At 60.7% G+C, this 13603-nt stretch overlaps 1 protein-coding gene across 2 annotated transcripts; it reads left to right on the forward strand.

Annotated features, from left to right (window-relative positions):
• The first annotated feature begins 2219 nt into the window (after positions 1-2219).
• On the forward strand, positions 2220-13173 carry TNNI1 (troponin I1, slow skeletal type). 2 transcript variants are annotated; one of them, XM_061383779.1, is made up of 7 exons: positions 2220-2462; positions 4091-4132; positions 4613-4744; positions 5982-6071; positions 6967-7143; positions 7371-7480; positions 8400-13173. In XM_061383779.1, exons 1-6 carry the CDS (start codon positions 2235-2237, stop codon positions 7476-7478), a joined length of 777 nt encoding a protein of 258 aa, XP_061239763.1. In that variant the 5' UTR covers positions 2220-2234; the 3' UTR covers positions 7479-7480; positions 8400-13173. The 2 variants fall into 2 exon arrangements, with proteins under 2 accessions (XP_061239763.1, XP_061239762.1); XM_061383778.1 differs by having other exon boundaries at positions 8423-13173.
• The last annotated feature ends 430 nt before the right edge of the window (positions 13174-13603 follow it).

Genomic DNA, 13603 nt, shown 5'->3' on the forward strand with positions numbered 1-13603 from the left:
GGGGGTCGGCACTGGCTGGGCAGGTAGTGGGTCCCCTGGGAGGCGTGAGCACAACCCGAGGGCAGTGTGTCCACCTCAGGGGGGCTCTGTGCCCCCTGGGCCGCTCGACAGGGGCTGTGAGGACCGAGCGGGTGCTCTCCCTAGCCGCACTCCTCTCGGGACCTCCTCAGAGGCCCCAGAATAAACAGCTGGCGATAAAATCTAACTTCAGCCAAACATCTCTGGAATGTGCGGATTGTTCCGCTCCCCTCTGTGCCCCAAGGTGACAGCTGAGGCTTCGGGTCACATTCCTGCAACCCAGCGGCAGGGGGGCCCACGGACACTCTGATGGGGGAGTCGGCAGGGGGGCTGCCCCCACTTGGGCGTCACAGGCTCGGGGAGCAGGGAGGACTGAGGCAGAGGTGGAGGCTCTGGAGGAGGTGGTGTGGCTGCTGCACTCCCCCACCCACTCCAGGACCTGGACCGAATCCAAACTCCCAACCCTGTGCGCAGCCCCCCTCCCCCCCTCCTCTCCCCTCCAACTCAGCTCAGGACTCCTGACCTGCCCTGTGCACCTGCCCCCACCCGTCATCCCTGAATCTTTTGCCCAGTGTCCACCCCCTGCACTGAATGCTCTCTGTTCAGGCTGGCCCCGAGTGTGGTCAGCCCGGCTGGAACATGCCCCTTCTATGGCTCAAGGACCCCTTCCTTGATCTGGGCCCCAGACTGTCAGGCTAAAAGGGGTCCCAGGATCACTGGTCAGGGGGCTTCAAACTGTGCTCCATAGACAGAGGACCCCACCGAGGAGAATGGTGGTCCTGGGCTAACCGCCGCCCCCCCAACCAGGGCTGGCTGCTTTGGTGATTTGGCTTGAACAATGGGTTCAAGAACTAAACTTTAAGTGGAAAATGACTTCTTTGATCCTTGATTTTGCAGAGGAAAACGGGCCTGCAGAGGCTCAGGGTGAAACCAGAGGGGGACCCAGGGCTTGCCCTTCCTCCTGACCTGAGCCCCTCTCCCTGCAGTGCCCCCCACAGCCCTGCTCTGTGTATGGCTGTCCATGTGAATGGCGCCCCCTGGAGGTGTGCCAGGGGGCAGCGTCCGGTTTTCTGTGGTCGCTTTTGCAGACCCTTCCTCTCTGAGCCATCCATGACCACCTGCTGCCCACAGGGCGGTCTGTCTCACCCTGTCATCCAAGGCCCCTGAGTGAGCGCCCTCCAAACACCTCTTCCGTGGATACCATTCCGGTCCCCACAGGCATCAGCTAACTTTTTCTGGAAAGAAGCAGATAGGAAATACTTCAGGCTTTGCACGTTACATATGGTTTTGTCACATATTCTTTGTTTTACAACGTTTCAAGCAAAAACAGGCCGTTCCTGACCTGTGGGCTGCAGTTTGCAGATCCTGGCCCTACACACTGGCCCAGCAGAACTGCTTTTGGTTCTGTTACGTATTTGCCTTCGTGAGATTTCTGTGCCCCTTGTATGAAGGAGGAAATGGGTAGAGAGGAAAAGAGTGAAGGGACAAGTGTGTGCCGCCTCCTGACCCACTGGGGGGCGGTATGTCTTTTCCTGCTGTGGACCCTCTCTCCCAGGCTGGGTGGCTGATGCAGCCCCAGGCCCAGCCAGTGTGGGTGGGGCAGGGATGGTGTGTCTCGCTCATCAGTAGTTCCTTCTGCCCCAGGTGCCAACCGCCCGTCACCATGCCGGAAGTGTAAGTAGTCCCCCGCCCCTTCCCAGGGTCCAAGAAGGCGTGTCCCTTTGCCGCAGACTTCAGATCATCTGTTCAGTCCCTGAAGCAGTTCCCTGGGAGGCCAGATCCTAAAACAGGGACAGTGCTGCATGCTGGGGTCCCCAGGGCCCCCACAAGTGCTCCCAGGGTTTGAGCAGAACTCCTCCCCGTTGGCCTGCATCTCAGAGGTTGTCTGTGCTAGTGAAATGGGTGGACCACGAGCCGTGACAGTACCACCGAGTAGATGAACAAAGCTTGGGGAGGTTCCGGGAGAGCTTCCCTCTGAGCACCCAGGACGGAAGCTTTCACAGCCCGGGCCCCCTCAAGAACCCCATCCTCCCCACCAAAAGATGACTGGTGTTTCCCAGCGAGGGGCTCCAGCAGCCCACGGAGCCTGTGGCTTTTCCTCCTTGGAGTGGCCCCTCCGCATGGTGTCTGTGTTCTCTCTGGGCACTGTCCCCATGGCCTGTCCCAGCCTGTCCCCATGGCCCTGCTCCCCATCCCCGTGGCCTGCCCCCATCCCCATGGCCCTGTCCCAGCCTGCCCCCATCCCTGTGGCCCTGTCCCAGCCTGTCCCCAAGGGCTTCCCCCCTGTCCCCATGGCCCTGTCCCAGCCTGTCCCCATGGTCTGTCCCCGTGGCCTGCCCCCCATCCCCGTGGTCCCCCCCCAAGAAGCTGAGCATTGTCCACACTTACTCTGTTTTCTGCTCCCCTCTGCCCCTGGCCTTCTTGTGACGGACGCCCACAGCGAGGTGAGTGAGACCCTGGGTATCTGTGTCCTGGTTGAGTCTTCAGTTGGGTGATGGGGTGTGGGGTGGACATTTGGGGAGAAGAGAGGGCTTGGGTCAAGGCCTGGGGAAGGGGTGTCCAGAGGCTGAGCAAACTCCCTGGATGTGGGGCTCTTCAAGGTCCAGGGAGGGGGTACCCTGTGTGTGACGCCCTTCCCTGAAGGTGGTCCTGAGGTTGGGACCAGTGTGACTGACCCACGCTGACCACCTAGCAGTTCTGCCTTGCCGGGCCTGAGAGTGCTGCAGCCCTGGGGGGCCATCTTGTTCTTGCAGAGCAGGTCCTGGGCAAAGCCACACTTGCAGGGTGGGAGGAGATCCTCCTCGGATTAGTCCATGCCCCACCGACCTCCCCACCCCTCAGTGGGATGTTGAGGGAGGAGCCAGGGTCCTTGCCCCGCCCCCGCGGCGGTCCTCGTCTGTTCAGGCTGGTAAGGACACAGGCTCTGTTCAGCCAAGGTGGGCGCTGCAGTGGGCAGCCCTGGCCCAGGGCTGGCCGACAGAAATCAGCAACAATGGATGGACGCTGGGCAGAGGTTCTCAGTGAGAATCGGAAAGCCTGGCTTTCAACAGTTGTGGGAATCTCTGAGTGTTGCTGAGGCTTGTATGAATGTGAGTTCATGGTGACTGACAGAGTGCAAGGTGGCCCCAAGCTCCCCACGTGGTGGGGAGATAGCACTGCTGGGAAGCATTTCCAAGGGTGAGGGACAGTGGACACTGAGGCTGGCGATGACCTTAGCCACAGTCCGCTCCTGGCAACCACGCTGACTGGACCCCAGTCAGACCCCAGGCTTTCCTAGAGGAGGAGACAGACCACACTGAACGGCGGATTAGAAGCTTGCTCCAGGCCCCATAGCCCATTCATCTGCTCCCATGGGGACTGCTCATGGCCCATCATTTCCACCTCATGCACAGGAATGGCAGACCGAGCTGTGGTTCGGGGTCAGTCCGGTAGCTGCTGGCTGGAGTGGGGTTCGTGATCGCCTGTGTCCAGGAGGGGACAGGAGCCCTGGGAGTCCGGGGTGGAGAGGTGGCCCCTTCGCTTCCCTGGAGAACACACCTACAGGTCTGAGACCTGTTAGACCGCATCCAGTCAGCAAGAGACGCCAAAGATGTTAATAGGAGGAGAAAATACTGTTTTCTGAGAGTGATTATGTGGATAGTGTCGACATCAGCCAAAAGTTTGACGACTGAAGTGATAAGCTTCTTCACTGAGGAACTCACAGCTTGTTTCTTTGACATGAGGTGGAGTTGCCCCCAGAGATGCGGGCCGTCCTTGCTGCTGGAGGCCTGTGCTTGTCCAAACCTCACTCTGTCTACAGTCCCTCTGCTGGCCTGGGGCGGGGGTGTCTCAGCCCCCTGATTCACAGATGAGGGAGGGGTGCGCAGACCCCAGGGCCCGCAGGGTGTTTTGCAGGATCCAGCGCATTGGTCAGGGAGCTGAGTCTCTGAATCTGAGGGGTTAAATCACAGACGGGCACTTAAGGGACCCTGAGGCAGGGGTTCTGGGTGCTGAGGGTGACTGGGCAGTGTTGGTCCAGATTTCTGGTTCTGTGCCCTCTGCCTCAGCTGTCTCTCCTCCTCCTTCTTCTCAGAGAAAACCCAAGATCACTGCCTCCCGCAAACTCCTGCTGAAGGTGAGCGGGTTCCCGGCCCTGGGGGAGACAGCTGGGGAGACAGCTGGGGAGGCAGAAGGGTGCAGGGCTCCTCTGAGACTGGGATGGCCGGGGAGGGGGAGATGGCTGAGGAACGGAGGCACAACGGAGGGGGCCAGTGGAGCCCAGAGCCTGAGCTCTGGGCCTGGGGGGAGGCCGGACCCCTCGTGGGGACAAGGGCTGGTTTTGTTTTGGTAAGTGTTTCTCTCTCAGGCGCTCTGGGTCCTACAAGGATGGGAAATGATAAGAGGAAGGTGGAAGGGCAGTGAGGCCCAGGGTCCGAGCGCCCACGTGGTCAGATGGGTCCCAGGGTCTGGCCTCGTGAGGTGCACACACTCTGAACGTGTGGCCTCCTTGTGCCCACGTGCCTCCTCAGGGGCGGGGCCAGGGCCCGCCCAGCCTGGGGCCCACCTTCCCGTGTGGTGCTTGGATACTCATCCGGCTTGGCTCCGTCCTGTGCAGAGCCTGATGCTGGCCAAAGCCAAGGAGTGCTGGGAGCAGGAGCACGAGGAGCGCGAGGCTGAGAAGAAGCGCTACCTGGCGGAGCGCATCCCCGCGCTGCAGACCCGCGGGCTGTCGCTCAGCGCCCTGCAGGTGTGGGGGCGGGCAGGTGATGGTGTGTGGGTGGGGGGGTGGCAGGTGGGGTGGGGATGGGGGGTGGGGTCTGGGGGGAGAGGGGCCCCGACAGGTGACCAGGAAGGGGGGGCAGGCCAGCCCAGGGAGCCCAGCAGGCAGGTGGGCAGCTCGCTGGGGAGGCCCCTTCTCCAGAAGGGGCCTGGCTTCCCCTGCAGATGGCTTTAAAGTTTTCCTAACATTAATAAGAGGGTAGATACCAGTGACTGCAGAGCAAAGGGGCTGGAAGGAAACAGATCTCCTTTGACGTAGGACGTGGCTATGCACTGATAAACCACTGAATGTGAATGTGTGTGGTCGATGCCTCGTTCACCACACATCACAGCTTGCCGGGCCCAGCCTAATAAGTGCAGGGCACTCACACAGCCGACAGTTGGGTGAAATCAGCTGACAGGAAGCCTATGTTATGATGAAGAGTTGAATATACCCTGTTATTCACTGAAGATGAGAAGTGGTTGTCTGGCACGAATGGCTCCGAGTGTTTTGATGGTTCCCTGCCTGAGCATGGGGCCGCCCTGCTTGGCACTGCATGTCAGCCTGAGGAAGGTACAAATCCAGAATTCCAAGGATGGTTTCTGCTGAACGTGCATCAGTGCCTCACCACCACCGTCATAAGTTGAACCATCCTTAGACCAGGGACCGTCTGTAAACCAAGGCTTCCAGGTGGTGCAGTGGTAGAGAATCCCCTGCCGATGAAGGAGACTCAAGAGATATGAGTTTGATCCTTGGGTCAGGAAGATCCCCTGGAGAAGGAAGTGGCAACCCACTTCAGCATCCTTGCCTGGGAAATCCCATGGACAGAGGAGTCTGGCAGGCTACAGTCCACGGGGTCAGAATCAGACATGAATTAGCAAGTAAACAACAATCTGTAAATCAAGACGTCATCCATGGTTCCCTCCAATTGGTGGCAGTATTCTTATTTTATTTATTCTCATTAATTATTCTTACTTTATCTTTTTGGTTAATACACAGTTTTCAAAATTTTACAAATAACGTATTCTTTTTATCAAAAGAAAACTTTCTGGCGATAACAAGTACATTCAGAAAGGAAAACAAAGGGCTTCCATTCAGAGTGAGGGCTCCAACAGCCCCTTCAGGTTGAGGGTGGGAGGTGGCCAAGGGCCCCCGGCTGAGGGGCGGAAAAGGGTCTGGGGGCTGAGCGCTCCTAGTCTCCCTTCCCGATTCCCTGCTTCCCCAGGACCTGTGCCGTGACCTGCATGCCAAAGTGGAGGTGGTGGACGAGGAGCGTTACGACATCGAGGCCAAGTGCCTGCACAACACCAGGGAGGTGAGGGGCTGGGAGGGTGGGGGTGGGTGGGGCCGCTGGGGAGGGAGGCGGGCTCTGACTGGCAGGAGTGGACCGGATCCCCCTCCCACTGCGGACTCTGGAGATGCCGCTTGGCCCAGCCCTGGAGATGGCGGGGGAGGGCGGTCTCACTGATGAAAGGCACGACTTCCTCCAGCCCGCCAGGAGGGCTCCGCAGTGGGACAGCAGCCCCCGTTTGCTCACCCACACACATCGTCACAGCCTGGCGATGACAGCTCCCCTTGGGCACGGCCTACCTGTGCACTATGCCTGTGATCACTCTGCGCGCCTGTGCACCAAGTGGTGCTTTTATCCGCACCCGACAGATGAGGGCCCTGAGGTTCAGCGAGGCTGGGAACCTCGGCCCGGGTCACACAGCAGTGGGCCTGGGACAGTCTGTCCCTGACCCCGACTCTGGCGCTCAGCGCTCCCTCACCGTGGGGCGTGGGGGCGTCAGCTCCAGGGGGGTGGGCGGGATGCAGGGGGCAGGGCTCCTGCGGGGGGGTGGGCGGCTTGCGGGAAACTGTCCACGCAGAGAGGCGTGGGGAGGGACCGGAGGAGGACTGCCACCCTGGAAACACCCTGGGGCGTGGCCCTGCCCTCAATGGGCTGCTCTGAAGGCTCACCGGGAGGGACCTGTTGGAAGCGGGAATAGGAGGACGTGCCCCCCTCCCCGCCCCCGGTTCCAAACGGGGCTTCCAAACGACACATCGGTCTGTGGCCACCACGGCTGACCGCCTTTCCCGTCCGAGCAAGATCCACCCACCCCTGTGCCAACAACATCGGATGGAACATAGGTGTCTGTCCACGAGGTGGCGGTGGTCATGGGCGTCCCTGGGGGCCTGGCCCGGAGCCCTGAGCCACCCGCTCCCTGCAGATCAAAGACCTGAAGCTCAAGGTGCTGGACTTGCGCGGGAAGTTCAAGCGTCCCCCGCTGCGCCGCGTGCGTGTCTCCGCGGATGCCATGCTGCGCGCCCTGCTGGGCTCCAAGCACAAGGTGTCTATGGACCTGCGCGCCAACCTCAAGTCCGTGAAGAAGGAGGACACAGAGAAGGTAAGCCCCACCCGCACCAACGCGGCCGGCCCTGCAGCCCCTGGGGGAACCCCGCCACCTGGCAGAACATTCCAGAACCCTTGGGGGCGGGGGGGGGGCTCCCCGCCCTCTTCTGGGGGAAGGAGGGCTGGGGCTGCCCCGCCTTCTAGGACAGGCTGACTGCCCATCTCCCAGTCTCAATTGCGCCTGGCGGGCCGGCGCTCAGTCTCCGTGTGTGGCCCTCGCAGGAGCGGCCCGTGGAGGTGGGCGACTGGAGGAAGAACGTGGAGGCCATGTCTGGCATGGAGGGCCGCAAGAAGATGTTTGATGCCGCCAAGTCCCCGACCACCCAGTAGAGGTACCGAGGGCCAGCCCCCTGCTCCCGGCCCCGCCCCCAGAGCCAGCCCCCTTCTTCCGGCCCCGCCCCCAGGGCAGCAGGGACTCCGACCACCCAGTAGAGGTACCAGGGCCAGCCCCCAGCTCCCGTTCCCGCCCCCAGGGCCAGTCCCCTGCTCCCGGCCCCCAGCCCCCAGCCCCCAGCCCCACCCCCAGGGCAGCAGGGGCTCCAGGGCGGCGCCCCCAGGCTGGGCCTTGTGGTCTGAGGAGAGCGCCCTGAGCTGGGCTCAGTTTCGTCCCCAGATGTTCTGGACGCGTCACTCCTGCTTCGGGCCCTTGCCCCCTCACCTGCACGGGGCTGTATCAGCTCCATGGTTGCCCAGGTGTGCACCCAGCACCACCTTGGGTGCAGATGGCCTGGCCGCTCTCAGGCCCTCTGGACCCCAGACTCTGGGGCAGGGCAGCCCCTGGGTGACTCTGATGTAAGAGCTTAAGACCTGGGCTTCAGTGGCCTCCAGGACCCTCTGGCTCTGACTTTCCTAAAGTATAAGCACTTTTAACTGCCTGCTGGGGAGTCCTGCCAAGTGCCCAGCAGTGCTCCAAGAGCGACGGGGCCGCCCACTCTCCCAGGAAAATGCTGGAGAAGGCACAGAGTCAGGCCAGGTGTGCCCTGCGTGAACGAGCCGGGGGACACATGACAGGCAGGGTCTGTCCACAGCCCCGTCGTTTGGAGAAGCCCCCTGGAGGGGTGAGGGTGCAGTGGGGTTGCAGACGCTGGGAGAGCAAGTCAGGGGCTGACGGTGCAGTCGAGCTCTGCGCTGGGGATCACTCGCCAGACGTGGAGGGGACGCCCGGCCGGGCGGGGCGGGGACCCCGTGGGGCAGGGGGTGTGGGAGGGCACCGGGCCCGGCTGAGAGCTGAGGCCCAGCCTGGCGCTGAAGGCCCTGCCCCTCTGTCCCTGCAGGCGGGTGGCACCGCTGCGCTCCGGGCTCCCCGCCCGCCCCGCCCTCCAGCCCTGCTCGCCGCCGCCCCGCCCTGCGCCGCGGAGCGCCCACCTGGTCCACGGCTCCCTGCCTGCCTGAGCGCCCCTGGCAGGGTTGGGGTGAAGACCTCGCCTGGGGGGTGGGCGCCTGCGGGTCCCGGGCCCCCTGTGCCTGTTGCCCGAGGGCGTCACGCCCCCCCCTCCCCCCCATTAAAGCCAGTGTCCCGATCTCCCGCGGCTCTGGCTGTGAGTACCCAGGGGAGGGGAGGCGGGGAGGCCGTGAGGGCTTCCGGCAGACACGCACAGAGGCACACTAAGGGGATTTCACACAGCGCAGCCTCACCCCGGGGGCTCAGCTCAGTGCAGCCTGACCCCCGGCCGTCAGTACGGAACTCAGGGGCTCCGCACTTCAGCCCCCGGCCCTGCCGCTCCGGAGGGCCGTTCTCCAGGCCCCCTCTACAGGTGCTCTGGTGTCCCTGACCCTCGGGCTGAGCCGCTGGCCCCTCCAAGGAGACGCCCCGTAGTTGCAGGCCCGGCCACCAGGGGGCCCCTTACACTGCCCTGGACTCTCTGCCCCACCCCCGGCCAGAGTGCCATCTGCCCGCGGAATCCCGGCCAGATTTCCCTTCACATTTCTGACAGGGAGTGTGCCCCGGGACTGATTCTTCCTAAGGTGGGGCAGTCAGGGGTCTGTCCTCTAGGTGAGGTCCTTTCTCCATCCCTCAGGCAACTGGACCAAGTCCAGTGCGGGCTGGAAGTGTGCTGGGATGGAGTGTGGGTCTGGAGGCACCCCCTGCACACGGGGGACAGCGGCCCATGGAGCAGGGACCAGCGTCTGGGCTCGGAGGATCTGGCTTTTCCGGGTGGTGTCATGTGAGTCTTGAGCTGTATCCTCCGGGGAGTGGCTGCTCCCTGCCCTGGCCCTGGGCTTCTTGGCTGCCCAGCACTGGTTCCAGGAGAGGCTGGGTTGAGTGCAGAGCCCTCCGCCTGCCTGTGAGTCCCTGCTCTGCCCTCTGCTCCCAGTGTGCTACCTGCCATAAATGCCCGAAGCTGGGAGCAAAGTGCAGCGCCCGGGGCCCCGGGGCAGGGCCTGGCTCCTGTCTGCCTGCCAGCGCCCGAGGGACAGCAGCCTGGAGGAGCTGGGGAGCATCCTGCTTCAGTCCTGCCTGCAAAGAGCTGGGTGGGCAGAGAGACAGACGTGTTCAAAGAAACAGCTCCTACAACACGGAAACCCTTAGGCACAGACACGCCCAGACACACACGCACACCCACACACTCCCAGCTGCAGAGCCTGGCAGGCATGGCCGGTTCACGCCAGAGAGCGTGGCTTGCGCTTCACACCCAGGCAGTCCCGGCGCCCCTTCCCTGCCCCAGGGCCCCTGCAGACGGCCTGGGTCCAAGGCGTGGCCCCCGCCTCTGCCCTTGGAGGCCCGGGGTTGCAGAGGCAGCTCTCAGTTTGCTGGCTGACTGTTGAGCTGGGTCCCGGGTACTGGGCCCCACCCTGCCCTACAAACCCAGGCCTGATTCAGAGCAAACACCCAGTGCAGACAGCCCACGGGACGGGGCCCTGGGGTGGGCCCCAGGCCTGCTCAGGGGCCTCTGGGGATGTCCAGACCTCTGGTTCACAGCAGGGCCACACCTCGGCTACCTGCCGCGTCCCCTGTGGGCTGGATGGGGCGGGCTGGGCTGTGGCCACAGCAGGGACTGGGCAGGAGGCATAGTCTCTGGAGAGACGCCCACCCAGTCCCCGCTCACCTTTCAGGGACCCGGGCTGGCCTCGGGCAGAGCAGAGCTGGGGTCAGACCAGTGGCCGCAGCACTCACTCTGTGCCAGGCTCCTCTCTCCGCACCTGATTACTCCTCAGACATTCACATCCCCTGAGAAAGGGACCACCGCCACTCCCGTTCTCCAGAGGCAGAGAAGCCACAGGCTCCTGAGTGAGGGACCAGGACTGAACCATCTAGTCTGTAAGGGCCCAGACTCTTAGTCACGGCTAATAACACGCTTTGTCAGAATCACTCATTACACTCTCACAGAAACCCAAGGCTCAGATCCTGTTACTTCAGATCCATTCACACACGAGGAGACAGAGGTTTGGAGAGCTGAAGTCATTCACCACAGGTTTTGGGGTTTGACAGCCGCAGGCTGGGGACAGGGACCTGGGGGTCACCCTTTTCTGGGATCAGACTCAATAGGGCCCAACCTGTAACTTTCCAGAAGGGACGTGGCCGGGCACCAAGGGCAACACACACAGCTTGGAGTTTGCTTGTCCCCACAGAGGGGAACATTCAGATGAGATGCAGACGCCCCCGACGGGCTAAGGGTTTTCCCCCACCAGCAGGGACGTGGACCTGCAGTGGTGCCTCGGGGCGGCGTGTGGGGGGTGCGGATCCGCTCCTCCTGAGGACCCCCAGGCGGAATGCCTCCCACAGGCGCTCCGACCAACCCCGAACTCTGTCTCCTCATGGCAGGAGGCCGAGCCCACTCTCCGCCTAGAGCCCCCCTCACAGCAGGCTGGCCCCGGCCCAGGGCCACGGGGACTGAAGGGCCCGCCATGGAGGAAGCCAGTTAAACATTAGCCCCAGTGGCCCCCCACGAAGGGAGGCAGGCTTCCCGCAGGGCTCTGGGCTGGCCAGCATTGTTCCAGGTGGGTGACCAGGCTGCTGTCCCAGCCAGGGACAGGCCGCTGGGACTGTGGGGGGGCAGCCTCCTCTCCTGACCCCCAGAGCAGCCTGTGGTTACAAGAGAGGCACCACCTTGCACCCGGGACAATTCCTGGCGGATCTGTGGGTCCTGGAACATGAGCCCCACAGTGTCTGGAGACAGAGAGGGAGTGGCTCCTTGAAGGCCACGGCCCTAATGGGGCTGAGACCCAGGGGCTGGACTCACTGCAGGCGGCAGGGGCAGGGCCCAGGGGCCTGGGCAGGCGGCCCCTCTGGCTCCAGCTCCGCACCACTGGGCTCCACGGTCACACAGGCGGGGTGAGCCCACCCTTGGCTCTGGGCTCAGCATAGAAGTCTGGTCTCAGCTGGGCGCCAGGACAGGCATTCCCATGCCGGAGCCCCATGGAGGAGTGTGTGTGTGTGTGTGCATGTGAGCACGTGTGTGTGCATGTGTGTGTCCATCGGAAGGGGTGAGCCTGGTGTGTGCGCCCCTGTGCACACGCCTGTGAGGGCGGTGGCTTGCCTGCCTGAGTGTGATGGATGGCGTGTGTTCCTCCTGTTAGAACTTCCCAGATGGCGATTCTGGTCAGATCTCTGCCCCAAATCTTACTGCTCTGCGGCTTGCTGGGAAACCTGGCCTTGAAGTTTCCGTAAAGGTAGTGTATTCAGTGAAAAGGATTCTTCTCTGTTCAAGTATGCATCAGTCAGTCAGTTCAGTCACTCAGTCATGTCCGACTCTTTGCGACCCCATGAACTGCAGCACGCCAGGCCTCCCTGTCCATCACCAACTCCCGGAGTCTACCCAAACTCATGTCCATCCAGTCGGTGATGCCATCCAACCATCTTATCCTCTGTCGTCGCCTTCTCCTCCTGCCTTCAATCTTTCCCATTAGGGTCTTTTCTAGTGAGTCAACTCTTCGCATCAGGTGGCCAAAGTATTAGAGTTTCAGCTTCAACATTAGTCTTTCCAATGAACACCCAGGACTGATTTCCTTTAGGATGAACTGGTTGGATCTCCTTGGAGTCCAACAGACTCTCAAGAGTCTTCTCCAACACCACAGTTCAAAAGCATCAATTCTTCAGTGCTCAGCTTTCTTTATAGGCCAGCTCTCACATCCATACATGACTACTGGAAAAACCATAGCCTTGACTAGACGGACCTTTGTTGAGAAAGTAATGCATGTCTTAATTTTATTATTTTAGTATCAAATACATTTTACTTATGGGGTGGGAGTACAGGAGGTGGTAATTATTGTCTTTTAATTACTTACTTCAAAAAACAATATGGTAGCATTTGTATATTCATATTTTTAAAAAGTATTAGTTTGGGAAAATACAAAGTCAGGGAACCACTGCCTTGGATTCTTTAGGGTGTGGGTCTTACCTCTCATGTGGGAACTGACAGTCAGGCTGACTCACAACCCTCCTGGCCTGGGTCCCACCAGTCTCCACTCTGGCTTCTGGGGAAAAAGAAGCTTCCTTATGTCCTATGTAGACAGGAGTTGGGGGCTAGGAATTCTAGAGCCTGACATCGTCCTTGGGAGGGGAAGCGAAGGGGCTCTCCCTCCCACTGGCTGTGGAGTCTTGAAAACCCCTGTCCTGGAGCAGGGGTTCCTGGGCTGATAAACCCTGTCTTCTTGGATTCTCCCAGGGGAAGTGGCCACTGCAGGCTCACAGTCAGTACGTTCCCTGCACCAACCTCTAATTTTATGAACTAGGGGATTGCACGGAGAAGGCAATGGCACCCAACTCCAGTACTCCTGTCTGGAAAATCCCATGGATGGAGGAGCCTGGTAGGCTGCAGTCTATGGGGTCGCTGAGAGTCAGACACGACTGAGCAACTTCACTTTCATTTTTCACTTTCATGCATTGGAGAAGGAAATGGCAACCCACCCCAGTGTTCTTGCCTGGAGAATCCCAGGGACGGGGGAGCCTGGTGGGCTTCTGTCTATGGGGTCACACAGAGTCGGACTCGACTAAAGTGACTTAGCAGCAGCAGGGGATTGCAATTCAATATCTTGTAATAATGTATAGTGGAAAATAATCTGAAAATAAACAATTCTATAAGTATATATGTGTAACTGAATCATTTTGCTGTATATCTGAAACTAACACGATACTGCAAATCAACTATACTTCGATTAAAAAAAACTAGGTGATGGCAAATGCTTCTGAAGCCCCTGTGTGTCCCTTTCCAACCAGCCGTTTCTCGCCCCAAAGGCAACACGTCCTCAGTTTGTGTTTTCATTGCCCTGGTCCTTTGTGTTTCTGGTTCCTGAAACAATGCATTGTGTTTTGTTTGTCAGTCTGACATAAACGCGTGCTTTCTGCTTTGAGGTTCATCAGAGGGAGAAGGCAATGGCACCCCACTCCAGTACTCTTGCCTGGAGAATCCCAGGGATGGAGGAGCCTGGTAGGCTGCCGTCTATGGGGTTGCACAGAGTTGGACACGACTGAAGCGACTTAGCAGCAGCAGCAGCAGCAGAGGCGGAGATTGTAG

This window comes from Bos javanicus, chromosome 16, assembly GCF_032452875.1.
Source record: "Bos javanicus breed banteng chromosome 16, ARS-OSU_banteng_1.0, whole genome shotgun sequence".
NCBI classification, from domain to species: domain Eukaryota; kingdom Metazoa; phylum Chordata; class Mammalia; order Artiodactyla; family Bovidae; genus Bos; species Bos javanicus.

What these genes read in the sequence shown, in the direction of transcription:
- TNNI1 (XM_061383779.1), top strand. Translation starts at nt 2,235, where the DNA reads ATGGCCCTGTCCCAGCCTGCCCCCATCCCTGTGGCCCTGTCCCAGCCT. An exon ending in TGACGGACGCCCACAGCGAG is followed by an intron (nt 2,463 to 4,090) that starts GTGAGTGAGACC and finishes CCTTCTTCTCAG; the next exon opens with AGAAAACCCAAGATCACTGC. An exon ending in TGTCGCTCAGCGCCCTGCAG is followed by an intron (nt 4,745 to 5,981) that starts GTGTGGGGGCGG and finishes CTGCTTCCCCAG; the next exon opens with GACCTGTGCCGTGACCTGCA.